This window comes from Oncorhynchus keta, chromosome 19 (genome assembly GCF_023373465.1).
Source record: "Oncorhynchus keta strain PuntledgeMale-10-30-2019 chromosome 19, Oket_V2, whole genome shotgun sequence".
NCBI classification, from domain to species: Eukaryota; Metazoa; Chordata; class Actinopteri; order Salmoniformes; family Salmonidae; genus Oncorhynchus; species Oncorhynchus keta.
In genome coordinates, this window is record NC_068439.1 from 32,822,566 (window position 1) to 32,841,878 (window position 19,313).

The following is a 19,313-nucleotide window of genomic DNA, read 5'->3' on the forward strand; positions in this document are numbered from 1 at the left end:
TCCATCCTTCCCCCTTTCCGTCAGTTTCTTACTCAAACAATCCCAAATCTTAAAACGTAAGGTATAATAGTGCTGCATGGTGGCAGTGGGGAGCACGAATATGTTGTGAGCCGTTTTTCCTTATAGCTCAGACAGAATAATTAATAAATGAACCAGTGCTACAAAACGCTACCACATTTTGTTTGTGGGGAAACTATTATGCTAGATTAAAGTAACTATTTATTATTTTAGTACAGACAGTAGGGTGGAACTATTGCGCACAGAATGTGTTTCCTGAGACATTCAATGCCGACGGAACACACGTGGACTCCAGTTGAAAACATCCGGCTGTCTGTGCACGTGTGGGCATACTCGGAAATACATATTCATATTCTACAGTATAATAAGCTATGTATGTGTCAAGAGGAAAAACAACATACGTATTATAACCTGCACTGTAGTTTATTAGAACGCTCAGCCTGCAAGCGTAATCGTCAGCTAGCAAACGTTGGCGACATCGCTATCAAGCCAGTGTATCTGGTTTGGGCTCTGCAGACTGCAACATTTCTAACGTTAATACTAAGTTAGCTAGCCATTCAAGATATTTGTTTTGGGGGGAAAAATAAGACATTTGTGTTGGATTCTGTTGGGCTTGGGTTTTATACTGTACGTTTCAGAGCTTGGCTCTATATTTTACGATCTCAACTGACACATTGTAGGTACGTGAAAAAGTATAATGTCATAGAATAGCTGCGAAACATAGCTTGCTTGAATGCCAGACAATAATAGCTAGCAGGCTATGCAAACAAGCACAATGCTGCACTGGAGAGGTCACAGGCCGGCAGTTCAAATATCATCGCTAACTACTGTAGCTATATATTTTGCTTGCTAAGGATTTGGTGTAATCATGTGTGTTATTAACTTTCCAGATTCCAAAACGATACAGAAGAGTCGGTAGGGCCAGGGTGAAGTGCGATAGCTAGTTAGCTTTCTTATTTTGTATGGACTTCCATGCTGTAATTGAGTGCTAGCTACCTAACGAACGGTATCTACCCAAAGTTAGCTAGTTAATGTTACTAGTTATCTGTAAACAAAGGTACATTGGGAGCCCACTCCCAAATGCGAGTTATATATCCACAATACTGGTTGCTATGTGTATTTGTTTGGCTACCTCTATCTGATTTTTTTCTCCCACGATTCTTTCAGCATTTAGCAACATACCCATCCCCATGGCTGGAAGAGGCAGGGGTCGTGGAAGGGGACAGATGACCTTCAACCTGGAGGATGTGGGCATAGGAAGGGGGGACAGCCTGCCCCCCACCACCTTTAAGCCCTCACCCCTCTTCCCTGTGAGTGTGCACATGGAGTTAGGGCTTCTAACACAGTCTGGACTCACCTTGCCACAATTGCTTATAGTGCTCTTGAGCATCACAACATTAAAATAATGACTTATCTAATATTGCTAGTAATGCGTAAATGTTTTCTTTTTCTCTTCAAGGCAATTGTCTCTCTGAGACACTGTCTGGTTTAGACACATTATAGCCTACCATCCTTTAAACAGTTTGCAGTATTATTAAATACTGTATAGTAATTTAAATCTAGTTACATGTTTGCTTAGTGCTAGTGTTGTGGTGCGATAGAAACCCAGTCTCCTGATCTGTTCCCTCTCCTTAACCTCAGCCCATGCCAGTCCAGCCTGTGCCCCTGCAGACAGGAGAGGAGGTGGAGTACATGCTTGCTCTGAAACAGGAGCTGAGGGCCGCCACCAAGACCCTGCCTTTCTACATCAGACGGGCTGCTCCCAAAAGAGGTAGAGTAAATGGCAATATCAGGATGATTTCAGCAACAACTAAGCGTGAGGCTAAACTGTTCTGCCGTTTTGGTCCGATAGTTATCATGTTGTAGCAATTTAAGTGCACATGCACATATACTCTGATATTCGGTGAGTATATATCGTCTTATATTGCGCTCAACTGCGGTGCTGCTCGTAGCAACGTCATATCGCAGAGTCTCCGTTTAAGGGGTGGAGAAATTTACATTTACATTTACATTTATCATAGAATGTTATTAACCATGATTGTGTGGTTAATAGTATTGGTAAACTTTTAAAGAATGTTGCAAGCATTTGTTACGTCATTGGTGTGAATGAAATGACATTTTTTTGGGGGTCATAATTAAATAGGCTTCCCAAAGATTATATAATTGCTTTAATTAGTAGCCTGATTAACATGTAAACCAGATTGTAAGGGCAAGGCATGTAAATATTTAAATCAAACTGTTCTATTAGAGCATTCACAATAATCGTATTGTTGAATGCTTGTAAAAAAGTACCCAGTTATGGCGGCTGTTATGTCAGACAAATGGTATGGTATAGAAGGTTTTGTAGTTGTGTTCTACAATTTTCCCTGGTTGGTATTATATGAATAGGAAATTGTTAGTTATAATCTTGCTGCTGTTTCCCATGTAGATGTCGATCGCTACTCTGATAAGTACCAGAGCGGAGAGCCCAAGGACAGCACCATCGAGTGGAGCCCAGGTGAGTGATGATTGGCTGGGGCTGGTTTGTGGAATTACAGGCTTTAAGAATCTGCCCTCAACTGATCATAGAACAGTTGTCTCTTTTATTAACTATTTTGTTCCCTGTACCACTTTCCTACTGCTAGTATTCTTCAGTGGCACCCCTAGCCTAGCCAGACTGGGTCAGTCCTATTTCTGGTATTTTTTTTTGATGCAGTTTTGCTATATGTCCAGCTGATGGTGCCAGACAGTCAATTTCTTGTCTGAACTAATCTGATTTATAATCTTGTGCTGTGGTGTCATTATTCCTCATACTTTGAATGTGATGCATTTCTGGTGTGTTTTATGCAATGCGTATTTTCTATGGTAACGTGTTTCTCTTTTTTTATGGTTCTGTTTCAGACTGGAGCAGATTGCCTAAAGAGCTTTGCGTTAAAGTGAGAGAACCTCGGGGTAAAAGTGAGTGCTTTATCTCAAGGACTTGTGTGTGGAATTCAAACTTTGTGTAAGCCATGTATTGTTTTCAATTGAGATTTTTTTCTCAGATACTCAGTGAAATTTAATTTACTTGAACTGATTCCAACCTCCTGTCAAGTCCCTAACCAGGTTTTGAGTTCAAGTGACGTCTGTAAGAATTTTGTTTTTAAGTTGAAACTCATTTATTGCATTTCTACACATTTCAATACATTTCTAGCCACCTGACTGACATAAGCGACTATTTACCAGTTGTGAGTCAGTTTTTGTTTGTTTAGGGGATGCCTGTAGACACGTCAGGAGCCGCGGGACGTTTTTAAAATAGCTTTTTGTCTGGTATCGCGCAAACACACTGTCAGCAGCAGTCCTTGTTGCCTACTTGAGCCAGCCTGTGGTGCGAGAGGGTGGAGTTAGCCTTTTGAGAGAGTGGTGAAAATGCTGCTAAAAAGGCAACTCTGGGGAACGCAGGCTAACATAACCAACAAACAACTGTTCTTGATTCCACTCATTAGCAAAGAGGCAGGTGCAATTAGAACTCTGTCAGATCAAAAATTTAACTGTTATGCGCTTTGATCAACGCCGGGAGCAATATTTAGATGTTGACCCGTAATTGATTTTCTTTGTGTACAAAAAATAAATATAATATATATATATATACAGTGGGGCAAAAAAGTATTTAGTCAGCCACCAATTGTGCAAGTTCTCCCACTTAAAAAGATGAGAGATGCCTGTAATTTTCAACTATGACAGACAAAATTAGAAAGAAAAATCCAGAAAATCACATTGTAGGATTTATTATGAATTTATTAGCAAATTCACTCTTTTATTTTATTTTACTAGGCAAGTCAGTTAAGAACAAATTCTTATTTTCAATGACGGCCTAGTGGGTTAACTGCCTGTTCAAGGGCAGAACGACAGATGTTGTACCTTGTCAGCTCGGGGATTTGAACTTGCAACCTTTCGGTTACTAGTCCAATGCTCTAACCACTAGGCTACCCTGGACTCTGCGGTCCAACTCGTCCCAAACCATCTCAATTGGGTTGTGGTCAGGTGATTGTGGAGGCCAGGTCATCGGATGCATCACTCCATCACTCTCATTCTTGGTCAAAAAGCTCTTACATGGCCTGGAGGTGTGTTTTGGGTCATTGTACAGCAAATTATAGTCCCACTAAGCGCAAACCAGATGGGATGGCGTATCGCTGCAGAATGCTGTGGTAGCCATGCTAGTTAAGTCTGCCTTGAATTCTAAAGAAATCACCAACAGTGTAACCAGCAATGCACCATCACACCACCACCTCCATGCTTCACGTTGGGAACCACAGATCCAGAGATGATCCATTTATCTACTCTGTATCTCACAAGAAACAGAGGTTGGAACCAAAGGTCTCAAATTTTGGATGTACCGATCCTGTGCAGGTGTTGTTACACTTGGTCTGCCACTGCGAGGACGATCAACTGTCCATCCTGTCTCCCTGTAGCGCTGTCTTGGGCGTCTCACAGCACGGACAATGCAATTTATTGTCCTGGCCACATTTGCAGTCCTCATGCCTCCTTGCAGCATGCCTATAGCACATTCACGCAGATGAGCAGGGATCCTGGGCATCTTTCTTTTGGTGTTTTTCAGAGTCAGTAGAAAGGCCTCTTTGATATCCTAAGTTTTCATAACTGTGACCTTAATTTGCCTACCGTCTGTAAGCTGTTAGTGTCTTAACGACCGTTCCACAGGTGCATGTTCATTAATTGTTTATGGTTCATTGAACAAGCATGGGACACAGTGTTTAAACAACCCTTCACAATGAAGATCTGTGAAGTTATTTGGATTTTTACGAATTATCTTTGAATGACAGGGTCCTGAAAAAGGGACATTTCTTCTTTTGCTGAGTTTAGTTACGGCCATGCTTCTGTCCTGCTCCATTTGTTGCCACGTCAGTTCTGCTTTTTTATTGACTTACTTTTAAGCTAACCTTCATGTTCCATTCTTGTCTTCTAGGACCCACACCTCAAGTTAAACGGACAAAGAAACCTCTTGTAGGAAAAGAGGAGATTCTCACCAAGCTAGAGGTAGGATATTACAGAAACGACTAACCTTTCTTCAAAAGGAGACTAGAGATCAGAAATACAAACCTTTTAGTTACTCCGAATTAGGGGCTAATATGCATGTACCCTGCCCTGGTTTTGATGTTTCTTGGAAACACACTCTTCAGACTCTTGAAAAGAAAGAAGAGGCGGTGAACTCTGAGGAAGAGCAGGACGAGGAGAAAAAGAAGACGAACGAGGAAGAAGAACAGGCAGATGAAGAGGACTATGAGGAAGACTTTGAAGAGGTAAGGGGTAATGGCGACTGATGAGGTCCGTCACATTTTTATACCTTGTTCCGCTTTGAATCTGACTGTTATGGTCAGATATTTAGTCGGGAAAAAATGTGTGAAATGCCAGTGAAGATAATGGTTGGTGAGTAAAGCTAATGCTAACAACGCTAATTTATCGTAATAGCTACTCAAAAGCTATTTACAAAATAAAAAAGGTGCATAAATGGTGTCTAAGGTGTGTTTAGTCTCCGTAAAATCCTCACCTTCTAATCACAAGTTTGTTAGCTGGTAACAGCCATCTTTTGGTCAATAAAAGATGAAAATAAAGATATTGCCGGGCACATTGGCCAACAGCTAATACCCTGATGAAATGCATATCTTCTGTAAGTCACCATGGCTATGCATGGAGATTGGTTCAGGTTGTCCTTTTTAATCTTCTGTCCGCTCTTCCTGTCTGTCTTGAACTAGCGCTCTAGCTAGCGAACTTGCCACATTCTATCAACTGGGTCCGTCCTTCAAAGTTTCCCGTGCCATTGAGTTTGTGACAGACACATCTGTATTTATGCAGGCCATAAGTTTTCTACGGTGTTTTGCTAGATTAATCTCCCCAAAAGAATACTGACAGAAATGTTATACAAGTTCACAAAGGAGGAATATTTAGATGAAGTAAGATGCCTTGTTCCTCTAATGTATGGTTGAATAGCTATGTCAAACATGCTAAAAACAGCGCAACTCAAACTAGCTAGCTACTATACTAAGGAGCCACAGACAAGTGGAAAACTGAAAAAGATGTTGACAAGCCAGTGGACCGGGGAGCCATTGTTCACTTGGTAGGCTATCATTCCTCCTTGCATAGCTCTATAATCATCATCTGTGTTCCAGGATACCGACTACATCATGTCTTACTTTGACAATGGAGAGGAGTTTGGAGGGGACAGTGACGACAACATGGACGAAGCCACTTACTGAGAGACCGTAAGAGTGTTGATAACACTGAATAGACAAAAAGAGACGGCTTTGAGTTATCTTCCCTGCGGACATAGTTACAGTATTCTAATTACTTGTGGAGTCATTGGCCATGGGAACAAAGACATTAACCGGTATAGTCTAAAACATGGAAAGAACAATATGCTGCTATGTGATAACCTAGATCCAAGACATGGAAGACGGTGACTGCTGGTGAAAACAGTGGCTCAATGTAGACATCTAGAGAGAAGATTTTCTTATTGTGTGTGGTGATTTAAAGTGCCAAAGATCCTAACTAGTCATGCTGACTGTTCCCCTTTCTTCACCTATGTTGAGGTGGTAATGGGAGCTGAAGTATTTACAGGATAGTGATGCCTTTTATAACTTTAACGGATTTGATGGTTTTAATTAACACGTACAATTGCAGCAGTCTATGGTTTTTAAAGTAAAGACATGTTTTAGAGAGGTATTTTAGCTTTTGTAATTCCTTGGTGTAAGTCTCTTAAGTGTATACGACAATCAAATGTTGGCTAAAGGCATTGAAAACAATAGTTGCAATCCAAAAAAATGTTGTGTATTCTTTTTAAATATTTTTTTTCCTGTAATGTCAAATTATGTTATGCAAGTTGACAATTTGAAAGTGTTGAATTTGAATCTAAATACATTTTATAGCTCCAGAGTAAATATTTGTATCAACCAACCAGCAGATGGCATATTACTCCAAGGTAAATCAGGTGTGGTGTATGTTCACTGTGTGTAGTTGGTAGGTTATGCAGTTGACAAAAAAAGTTATTCACCATTGCCAATTTAAAAGGAGCAGGGATGGGATTGGGTGTGAACATGTGTAAACTCATGACATGTTAAGTGTTTTTTCAGCCAACTTCCTGGTAATTTAGTGGTGAGCTCCCAGAATGTTTTTTTTACCCTTTTTTTTTATTCTACCCGTTAAAAGAAGTGATCCTCCATTTCCTTGAACAGCGTTTAACATCCTGCCGTCCAAGGTGGAAAGACAACCCTTAAAATGTAAGCCTAGTCTAGGGCAGAAAGTTTACATTGCCTGACTAGCTTTGAAAAACATGCTTCTTTTTTTTTACTCTGAATATCAGCCCTGTAAGTCTTCTGCTTTTTAACCATTTGATTTTGAGATATTCTATATCTAAACAACATCAATCACACTCAAACGAGGTGGGTAGCCTCAAGGTTAAAGCGTTGGGCCAGTAACTGAAAGGTCACTGGTTTGAATCTCAAGGCAGACAAGGCGAAAAATCTGACTCATTGCCCTTGAGCAAGGCACTTGACCCTAATTGCTCTAGGGCACTAGAAAATAGTGACCCACTCCCTGCGGGTGACTCAGGGGGGAGTTGGGATATGCAAATAACACACTTGTGAGTAACAACAAATATAATCACCCCACAAATAATTATTATTATTAAAAAAGTGCATTATGAACTTGTGTGATTCATTATCATCCTCACACAGCCTGCTAGACCTGATCCAGACTAGCCTACTGCAGGTGAACTCCATCTCCTCTGCTGCTGGGTGTAAGTCAAGGTGGACTACCAAATGCCAAAGTTTTTCTTTGGTATTTGTGTTTAAGCCAAAGCACTTGTCACGTCATGCACGTATGCACAAGTGTTGCCTTACATGTTGACATGGTCCCTCTGTGGTTCCCTCATTAGAGCACATCTAAACTATGGAGAATTACACTGAGTGTACCAAACATTAGGAACACCATCCTAATATTGATTTGCACCCCCTTTTTTTGCCCTCAAAACTGCCTTAATTCATTGCGGCATGGACTCTACAACGTGTCGAAAGCGTTCCACAGGGATGCTGGCCCATGTTGACTCCAATGCGTACCACAGTTGTTTCAAGTTGGCTAGATGGCCTTTGGGTGGTGAACCATTCTTGATCCACACAGGAAACTGTTGAGTGTGGAAAAACCCAGCAGTGTTGCAGTTCTCGACACAAACCGTTACGTCTGGCACCTACTACCCTAGCCCGTTCATAGGCACTTCCATTTATTTATTTTTGCCCATTGCACACATACACAATCCCTGTCTCAAGGCTTAAAAATACTTATTTAACTTGTCTCCTCCCCTTGATCTACACTGATTTGAAATGGATTAAACAAGTGACAATAAGAGATCATAATTTCACCCGGTCAGTCTGTCTTAATGTTTTGTATGCTCAGTGTATGTTTTCATCTAGTTGCTAAGGGAAATGATACCCATTGCTATTGTGTCGGGAGTTAGTCCTGGGGTTAGTTCCTTTTTAGGAACAGAAAACTGTGTAGTCAGCATAGGCTGTGTGCAAAAAAATCAACTGCTTGTGTGTGTAAGCCCACTCTGCATAGCCCCTGGCTGCTTTTTAAAGGGATACTTTGTGATTTTGTCAATGAGGCCCTTAATCTACTTCCCCAGAGTCAGACAAGCTAGTGCATACCATTTTATTGCAAATGTTTTGGGTGTGGAATTAAATGTTTACAGTAGGCCTACTCTATCTATAGGCACGGGAAAGGCATGTAAACAGCACAGCTTCCTCAGATATGTGTGTGAACTAACCAGTTGAGCAACACGTTGCTTCATGTCAGGTCAACGTTGTTTGCCTTACATTGTATTGCCTATGGTTTTGTGGTTTAGGCTGAGGTAAGGAGGACTGTTCCTCCAAAGTAATAGTTGCTGCAGTCTTTATTGCTTTCAGTTTAAGTTATCTAGTGTCACATCTTCTGAAAAGTGAGTAATATTATGTACTGAACAAAAGTATAAACGTAACCGACATCAGTGGTTTAATGCTCACCTTCGTTGGCCACTGGCACGCTGGAGAAGTGTGTTCTTCAACTGTACCGGGCAGATGGCATTGCGTGGGTGAGCGGTTTTCTGATGTCAACGTTGTGAACAGAGTGTCCCATGGTGGCGGTGGGGTTATGGTATGGGCAGGCATAAGCTATGGATAACAAACACAATTGCAGTTTTAATACACAGAGATACCGTGATGAAATTCTGAGGCCCATCCTTGCCATTCCTCCTCCGCCATCACCTCATGTTTCGGCATGATAATGCACGGCCCCATGTCGCAAGGATCTGTACACAATTCCTAGAAGCTGAAAATGTCCCTTGTCTTCCATGGCCCACATACTCACCAGACATATCACCCATTGAGCATGTTTGGGATGCTTTGGATCGACGTGTACGACAGCGTGTTTCAGTTCCCACCAATATCCAGAAACTTCGCGAAAGCCATTGAAAAGGAGTGGGACAATCAACAGCCTGATCAACTCTATGCAAAGGCCAGTATCTGGTCACACCAGATACTGACTGGTTTTCTGAAACACACTCCTATTCTTTAAGGTATCTGACTGTGACCTACAGATGCATATCTGTATACCCAGTCATGTGAAATCCCTAGATTAGGGCCTAATGAATTGATCAATTGACTGATATCTTTATATTAACTAACTATTAACTAACCAAGTAAAATCTTTGGAGAAAACTCTAATTAGGGGAGGGGTATCTGTTGCTTAGGGGAAAACAAAGTAAACATATTTTTTTAAGTTAAATCTTTGAAATTGTTGCATAATGAGTTTATATTTTTGTTTAGTGTTGGATGAGTTTCACAACAGCATGTAGCAAATGTTCTCCTTTGCATACACAGATCTAACCCCTGGCAAAGATGTCCCCTCCTGTTGTTGTCAACTCAACTCATAGAGCTTGAGTGTTCTTGTCATTTACGAGTTCAGTATATGAGCCACAGCCATTGGTAAACAAAGTCAAAGCTCAGTGGGCCTTTCTGGTGGCAGCCCCGCCCACTGTCACATATACAGAAGGAGTGGAGGCCACGGTGCTCCTCTGTCGGTCGGTCACACCACCATGAGTTCTGTTTACAGAGCTGCATACCTCACTTGCTCTTCTTGTCGAATGACTCCTACATCGTGTTTTTCTTCCTGAGGGAAGACGGTATACTGTACATGCGTGGCCCACACACAGTTTTGTTCTGTACACTATGCGGCATGGGTATTTCTAAAACAACATGCAATGGTGAAAATGTTATTCTTACGTAAAACTCCTATGATCTCCACTGAGTTGGTAGTGCAATTATAATACTGCTGGGGATTAAACGGTTCTCATTTTGGACTCATGTACAGTACCAGTCGAAAGTTTGGACACCTACTCATTCAAGGGTTTTTCTTAATTTTTACTATTTTCTACATTTTTGAATAATAGTGAAGATATCAAAATTATGAAATAACACACATTGAATCATGTAGTAAACAAAAAAGTTTTTAACAAATCCAAATATATTTTATATTTCAAACTAGCGACTGCCTTGATGACAGCTTTGAACACTCTTGGCATTCTCTCAACCAACTTCACCTGGAATGCATTTCATTTAACAGATGTGCCTTGTTGAAAGTTAATTTGTGGAATTTCTTTCCTTAATGCGTTTGAGCCAATCAATTGTGTTGTGACAAGGTAGGGGTGGTATACAGAACATAGCCCTATTTGGTAAAAGACCAAGTACAAATATGTATTTTATTTAACTAGGCAAGTCAGTTAAAAGATTTAACCTACATAGACGAGGACATGTAAACAAACAGCTTCTTGACTGATTCTGAAGTGTTGGTCAACAAAATCACAGAATATTCCTTCAAAACAAGGTTGTGTTCATTTTTCACCATACAGAAGAAAACATCCTGAAATAGGGAGAGAATGCCTTGGTCGAGGGCAAGGCATTTTAGTTTTCAGTTGCAAAATATTTACTGTTGCATGTCCCCAATGAACATGACCCTGAACTTGTTCACCACACACCTTCCATGGGTATCCCACTGGAATCGAGCCATGCTGCTCCCCATGAATCAAGACCATGGGACGTAACCAGAGAGGATTCTACTGTCTAATTTACAGCTCTTGACAGCCCCTACATTTTAACTGCTCGCAAGAATATCAGCCTTATGGAGTGGCCTGTGGCCATAGTACTGGCACCTACGCAAGACAGTTTTTACAATGCGGCACACTTATTTCTTTGTCTACGACCTTGTGTTTGAACAGTGTATAGGTTAGTCCCTGTTGACCTCTTATGTCCCCTACCATGCTGGTCATTTTGTCAGCAGGATCAGGTTTACTGTAAGTGTGAAAGTGGTATTGCGGTTAGCTTTCTGTTAATGGTGGGAGAGAACATAACCAGGAGATGATGTGCTGTGTCCTCTACTGAAACCTTTTGGGTGGATAGGTCTCTACAGAGAAAAGGAACTCTTGGAAAAATAGACTCACTCATCAGAGTTGTGTGTAGAGACAAGCACTGGAAAGTGGCACAAGCTGGAGTGTGATAGTGTAACGTATTTTTTTTTGTCATTGTGGTTTCCCGAGGATATGGCCCCACCATCCTCACAGCGGCAGTATACTCTTCTGAACTATGTTCAAAACAGTTCATAGGAGAGGAGCTTGTTGTTTCTCTCTCTTTCACCTGCCAACCATTGAAACAGTGGGGTTACGCAACACACGTTGCTCTGTCTTTATTTGAAGTAATAACCATCATATGTCATCAAAAGAAATGCATTGCATTCACTACAATGTCTGTAGATATGGCTGTACAAGGACAAAGGAGCATCCAACTCTAACGGTAGTTGAGAGATTCACTTGAATGGTGCATATTGTCACATTAAAAGAAGTTTGTTATTGTGTCCTTTTTTCTCCTTCATGTTTCTTCCAGGCCCTTCATTCAGCAGGGCCTTCCACCATATGTTTGTGTGTGCTTGGCAGTGTGTGCATTTGTACATAAGCTACCTTCAACTTTATGGGGTTTAGAGTGACTGTCTCTATGGTATAGAGTTAAACAGTGGGCACAGACTGTCAAGGGCAATCCAATGTGTTTGTGTTTATTCGTTTTTTTGCTTGCTAGTTTGTTTGAAGCTAAAGCCATATGAAAGACCTACATGAAATCTTGGACAACATGAAAAGACACGCTGTTTGTGTACCTCCTAAGGCAACACATTGTAGTAGTGACCGAAACAGACTACACCGTGCCAGAGCAAGAGTTGTTTGAATGTATGGTATATCTATTGGCCTAATCACATGCTCAGTGTTTATATATAGAACCCCGATCATTAGGCCTACAGTACTTTAGTATAATTAGCTACTTCAACTATTTCAACACAATTGTTTGGTCCTGGTTATAGACGATACCTCATTGTGTTTACAATGACACACAAAAAAAATAAACGTAATTACGAGGGAAATAAAGTTAGGCATTTCCAGTAACAGAATATCTTTACATTTGCATTACTTATTTGAAATGGAAATTGACTCAGCCCTGATTAAGGTTAAATCCGGTGTGTATCTTGGTTTCCAAAGTAACCTTTTGGTTCTAGGCTAGTTCTGCAATGTTTGCCTGTCAGGGGTTTAGCTTTCTGCCTGGCTGACCCAGCTGAGTTCTGAGTAACACAAGCGGGTTAGGTTCCCAAGCACCTGTCACGCTTGGAGGAGCTCATCACTAATCAATAAGATTGTTGCCTTGAATACCCTCATCTATATCCACTGTGTTGAGAGACTAGCTTTGACCAAGGTAGGTGCGGTTTGTTACCATGGTAAAAACAGTGGACATATATGTATGTTTGTCCATATTCTCAACCATAAGGTCCATAGTAGAGTGTTGATATGTCCAAGGATGGCGTGTTAGTGTAACATTAGCACCTTTGCTCCCTAGTGCCTGTACTTTCCAAGATTTCTCAGTCAGGTCAAGTGCACAGACTCACACGTGCCGCAGCTAGTCTCGCAGCTCATTCTCTGGCTCTGAGAGGCTCTTTTCACAGTTGGCCATCCAATAAAACCACCCTCTTTGAGCCACCACTGGTCATCCAATCAGGGCCCCTCAATTATCCAAGTGCTGGCACTGATCCAATTGGATGCTTCTTTCACCATTGAAGGGTAAGCCGGTCCTGGTAGCATGCGGGATAACCGGATGGGCTTATCCGATTTTATCCTTCTCATTCTACGTCATCACCCCCAGGTCACCAAGTTCTGACCCCGTCCTTCAGGTGACACCGCATGGCGCAGGTTACCGCCCCACTGCCAAATCGAGCCAGGTGAAAGTAGAGGATGGAAGAGGAGGTACTTATAGGTTCAGTGCTAGACTTTGTTTTAATCCAGAGTCGGAAAGATTAGAACGCAGTAAGTAAAAAAGAGGATTTGACCAATGAGAACGAAGAGGGTGAACATGTCACAACTTCCCATGGTGTCACACCAGACTGGGGGAAGAGCTGATCAGAAGGAGAGAGGAAGAGGACAACAGGAATATTACAGCAAGGTGATCCCTATGAAGTGTGCCCAAACCTACGTTTACTGACGCCATAGTGTAGATTCATGCTTCTCTGGTCTGTTGATGAATCTGTTCTTCCCTAATCTAGTGGCAGGAATAGGGAAAACAGGTTTAAAACAGCCGTTATTGTCCGCCGGACCATTACTACCCTTTTCCGAGCCCCGTAAGAATCAATTGAATGAGGCTCTTATTTATGTCCTAAAGGACTGACATACTATTGCAGTTCTGTGGCTGTGAACTATGAATTCGGCTTTCAGCCATTCCTATAGGAAGGGAGTATTACAGGGTAACCCGAGAGCCATTACTCTGTGCTAGAACTCCTGACCTCTTAGTTATGAGCCCTACATCCCACATCTCAGGCCACAGGCTGACTCGAATCTCTAGCACGGCGCTTGAAATATGAGGTCTTCCACTTTGGCCACATCAATGTTATCACCGTATGGCCCCGGAGCAACAGCTCCAAATGACACCAGTCAATTTTGTGCCGTTAATTGTTTGATCCTCTGTCTAACTGTGAGGAGAGAAACTGGTGGGTATTGTCTTTTTTATATGGTGAATAAAATCGAAGTGTTTTACAGAGAGCTAACTTGCTTGTCAAGAGGCATCAGTCTCATTTCCATATCAACTTCAAGTTTTGCTGTCTCTTAAGTCATGGCTTCAAAAAAGATCAATCTGAAGTGAAGTTTTGTGTGGCTGACAAAAAAAAGTATCTCTTGTTTGGTATATTTGGCTCAGCCAACGTCTTTTCAGTCTTGTAATTGGTTTAAAACAAAACAGAAAACCGTGGTGTTTTTTGTAATTGGTTTAAAACAAAACAAAAAACTCTTGCTGTTTTATGAACATAGTCACTGGTGATTAACACAGGTTCCCTCCTACTTTACCTCTCCTACTCTGTGAGATAAACTAATCCAAGTGTAATAAACTCATCTAAATCTAGGATTTATCAGGTTCTCGCGAAAGCCATCAAGCCACAGTTGGATTATAATGTTTATGTCCTGTAATCAGTTTATGCTGATAAGGGAGCATATGTGGTCTTTTCTTGCTGAGGCTGACCCTTTTTTCCTCCGCTAATTCGGTGTGGCGTGTCTCCTGACTTCCACAAGACTCCCAGCCTACAAAACACTTCCTGTTGCACCCACAGAACAGAACAAGCTATTCGACAGTGTTTCCAGTCCGGATGGACCCTGACTGTGGGAGGGTCTGCATTAGACTTCCTCTGTTTGTTCGTTTTACAGCTATCGCTTCCTCACAACTTCCTCTGAAATGGGCTTGCTACCCTGAGACTGCATGCTCTTATTATTTCAACAAACAAAGAGGATATTAGTGTTTCACTCTTACAAAAGTGTCAGTAAATATGAAATATATTTCTAATCAAATAATTTGTTGTAATAAACGGGGCATATGATGTAAAACCGGTTTCACACTTTCCCTTTTCTCTGTTTCTCATGTTTCCTCTGTTTTGGATATCTAATAACAAATGTATTTTCTTTCTCGGTTATTATATTACTATGTTGTACTGATCCAGTATCTTACTTACTATATTTTCAACATCAAAGGTTATGTTCTTTATGGAGGAATCACTGATCCAATGAAATGAAGCCCTTGTCCCCCAGTTCTCATGATGACCTTTACACTTCCTGGATTCAACCAATTACTACAGTAATGCTACAGTATGCTCTAAACAGTTGCCATGGGAACAGCCTGTGGCCTGGGGCAGCTAACGCAAGAAACACTTTGTTGAAGCCCTACCAGCTGTCGACACTTCCTATGTGGGTGCATGTGGGCCCTCGATAGGACTTGATGGCAGTGTACTTCCACAAGAGCAGCAGATCACTGAACTCGAATGCTTATGAATGAAGAAGTTAATGCTGACGTTAACGCTACCTATAAGGAATAGACCTATCAGGGCACTACATTATATATAATCTATAGTGCTGTGTATTGCGTAGTCATTTGAACTCATTGTCATATTGTACCTTTTGTGGTGGATCTGGACATTTCACATTGCTGTAGTGTTATGAATGTTATGTACTGGATGTAGGACTAAGCTAAAGGAACATTACATGTCATATTTAATAGGAAATGACTGGAAGTACAATGATATCGACAGAATCGTAACTGTACTTTGAAGGGCAGACCTCTGAAGATGGATGTGCCGTTGTTTTTTGAAGGGTTGTTGCATTGCAAAGTTAAGCACACTCCATCTTATCCAACCAAACTCAAAAGCAGTTTACAGCCATTGGTATCAGAGAGCCTATGCAATATCCATTACAACAAAGTAGCCCATAGCCATTTAAATGATTTTGGATGAGAACATAGAGAAACAAAACAACAATATGCTGAAATCTAGTATTTAGCCATAACACAGTACGATACTCGGAACAAGCCAAGGTCAGTAGTGTGTGGCTAAAGTGATTGGTTTTCTTCCATCCTTTGGGAGGATTCCAGTTTTTCTTCTCTGATGTCCTTCCATACAGAACAAAGACTCAGCAGCTGCATCTTAGCAGCATCCACCTGGACAAATCTGTATCCTTCTGCATCCGGAAACACCTGTAATGTAATGCGATCATTCAAACAAATTGAAGTATAGTCTACCCCTTTTCTGTCTACTTGTTTCCTCAAATGGCTCTTTCAAGACCTATACCTCCTTCAATTACACTGTGTGAAGAACAGAGGCATGGGACTCCCTGGTCTGTTTCTCTGGCGTCCAGCCAAAACCCTCCATGCTCTGTATCCTCTTTATTCCTTTCATTGAAGCGTCTCTCTAAGAGGGCCAATCTGTGATATATCGTCATTCATTTCCTTTGCCAAGCCCATGTCAACAAGTTGACACTGAGACAGCGCAACCCTAACCCATGGTGAGACGGTGGGGACATCCATGCTCCGTATTGCCACAACCAGCAGAGCTCAAAAGGCCGTGATTGATGCTATTATTAGCCTAGGGTAGAGGGACCGTGTTATGGTTTAGTGAGAAGGGCTTTTCCCTGCAAGGCATTGCAGCTGCATCGTTAGAGTGCACGTTTAGGGGTAATGGAACTCTCTGGCACATGCAATGCTGTTTAGAGCTTAAAGATGTCCATTGAAGTTTTACTGTTGAAAAGCGATATCCCATCTATAAATACAGTAAAGTACATACATTAAAGGGTAAAGAAAATATGTTTTTGAGCAAAATAGTTTTTTTTTAGACACAGCTGCAAACTTCAAGGAGTTGATCTCATATTCGTGATGTCTTCCACTTTTTGCTATGTCATGAGGATACCTGGACCACCTATTGAGATGGGCCTTTTGTTAAGTAAATCAGGTTTTATTTTTATTTTTTATTTCACCTTTATTTAACCAGGTAGGCTAGTTGAGAACAAGTTCTCATTTACAATTGCGACCTGGCCAAGATAAAGCAAAGCAGTTCGACACATACAACAACACAGAGTTACACATGGAGTAAAACAAACATACAGTCAATAATACAGTAGAAACAAGTCTATATACGATGTGAGCAAATGAGGTGAGATAAGGGAGGTAAAGGCAAAAAAGGGCAATTTTTGTAATTCGTTCCAGTCATTGGCAGCAGAGAACTGGAAGGAGAGGCGGCCAAAGAAATAATTGGTTTTGGGGGTGGCCAGAGACGTATACCTGCTGGAGCGCGTGCTACAGGTGGGTGATGCTATGGTGACCAGCGAGCTGAGATAAGGGGGGACTTTACCTAGCAGGGTCTTGTAGATGACATGGAGCCAGTGGGTTTGGCGACGAGTATGAAGCGAGGACCAGCCAACGAGATGCCAACGCAATGGTGGGTAGTATATGGGGCTTTGGTGACAAAACGGATGGCACTGTGATAGACTGCATCCAATTTGTTAAATGACATCGCCGATGTCGAGGATTGGTAGGATGGTCAGTTTTAAACGGGAATGTTTGGCAGCATGAGTGAAGGATGCTTTGTTGCGAAATAGGAAGCCAATTCTAGATTTAACTTTGGATTGGAGATGTTTGATGTGGGTCTGGAAGGAGAGTTTACAGTCTAACCAGACACCTAGGTATTTGTAGTTGTCCACGTATTCTAAGTCAGAGCCGTCCAGAGTAGTGATGTTGGACAGGTGGGCAGGTGCAGGCAGCGATTGGTTGAAGACCATGCATTTAGTTTCACTTGTATTTAAGAGCAATTGGAGGCCACGGAGGAGAGTTGTATGGCATTGAAGTTTGCCTGGAGGGTTGTTAACACAGTGTCCAAAGAAGGGCCAGAAGTATACAGAATGGTGTCGTCTGCGTAAAGGTGGATCAGAGACTCACCAGCAGCAAGAGTGACATCATTGATGTATACAGAGAAGAGAGTCGGTCCAAGAATTGAACTCTGTGGTCCCCCATAGAGACTGCCAGAGGTCCGGACAACAGACCCTCCGATTTGACACACTGAACTCTGTCAGAGAAGTAGTTGGTGAACCATGAGAGGTTCAGGTGATAAATGAGCTGAAAAAGAGACTGGGGTATGATTTTAAAGGGGTAGTTTACTCCAAAATCAAAGTTTGTCAGACATCTAGAGATCTTTTAACGTGGTGTATTTCCAGGATATCTCTATTTTCTAAGTCCTCTATTATGGAGATCCAGCTAACGGTATGTGACTCAATCCCAAATGAATGGAAAAGGCCATTGAAATGCAGTTGCATTATAGTTGACTGGCGGGTTTTGCAACCCTATCAACAATCAAGCAATACAGTGAGTCATTATCAGATACCTAGTGTGGAGCAGCACTTTGCGAGGGGAGTTAACCTCGTGGTGTCTCTTGTTTTGTTCTCTTTCGCCTGGTATGCTGAAGCTTCATGTAAACAGCACATTCCGATCCCTCGCAGAGTGTGGGATGGATGTGTTTGCTCAGCCTCACTCTGCGTGCCTCTGCATGTCCACAAACACACATGTGCACTCATACACCACATGCACGCACAACGCACACACACACTCTTTCCCTTTCTGTGTACATTCGTTAACGATCTTTCCCATGACGTTTTGATTCTATCTTCTAATTGTCTTAAAGGAGAACCAAGTGTTTTTCACACATTTGCACAGTCTGTATACAGAGTATTCAGGTCATTGATAGGCTTACTGTATCTCTGTATGTATACTGTATTTTACTGTGCAGACCAGTGGACTCTTTCTGTCATGCCCTGGCCATAGAGAGGCTTTTATTCTCTATTTTGGTTAGGCCAGGGTGTGACTAGGGTCTGCATTCTAGTTTCTTTGTTTCTATGTTTTGGCCGGGTATGGCTCTCAATCAAGGACAGCTGTCTATCGTTGTCTCTAATTGGGAATCATACCTAGGCAGCCTTTTTCCCACTTGTGTTTTGTGGGTAGCTGTTTTCTGTATAGTTTATGAACCTTACAGAACTGTTTCGGGTTTTCCCTCTTGTTTATTTTGTTCAAGTGTTTTGTGACCAAATAAAATCATGAACACTTACCACGCTGCGCTTTGGTCCGATCCTCATTACGATGAGAGCCGTGACACTTTCATTACTATGATCCAGAAAATGGGTGATAATAGCCGGTTAATCCCAGACTTGGATTAAGCCTAGTCTAGTTTAGTCCTGGACTAAAAAACATATCTAGAAATTCTCCAATTAACTTTTTAGTCCAGGACTAGACTTAATCTGTGTCCGTGCGAAACTGTCCCTAAAGAGTTTAATCTGGCATGTAGCTACAGATTATGTCTGTGTGTTGTGGGCGGAATATCAGGTACTTTCTCTTCTTTCAGCAGAGAGCATGTACATG

The 19,313-nt window shown here is 41.6% G+C and overlaps 1 protein-coding gene across 3 annotated transcripts; it reads left to right on the top strand.

Annotated features, from left to right (window-relative positions):
• Positions 1 to 243: 243 nt before the first annotated feature.
• LOC118398077 (DNA-directed RNA polymerase III subunit RPC7-like) lies at positions 244 to 6,945 on the top strand. 3 transcript variants are annotated; one of them, XM_035793078.1, is made up of 8 exons: positions 244 to 391; positions 1,186 to 1,328; positions 1,660 to 1,789; positions 2,447 to 2,515; positions 2,899 to 2,955; positions 4,961 to 5,031; positions 5,175 to 5,294; positions 6,162 to 6,945. In XM_035793078.1, the coding sequence occupies exons 1-8, from the start codon at positions 265 to 267 to the stop codon at positions 6,246 to 6,248; spliced, it is 804 nt and encodes a 267-aa protein (XP_035648971.1). In that variant the 5' UTR covers positions 244 to 264; the 3' UTR covers positions 6,249 to 6,945. The 3 variants fall into 3 exon arrangements, with proteins under 3 accessions (XP_035648971.1, XP_035648972.1, XP_035648973.1); XM_035793079.2 differs by having other exon boundaries at positions 303 to 698; XM_035793080.2 differs by lacking the exon at positions 244 to 391 and adding an exon at positions 761 to 1,075.
• The last annotated feature ends 12,368 nt before the right edge of the window (positions 6,946 to 19,313 follow it).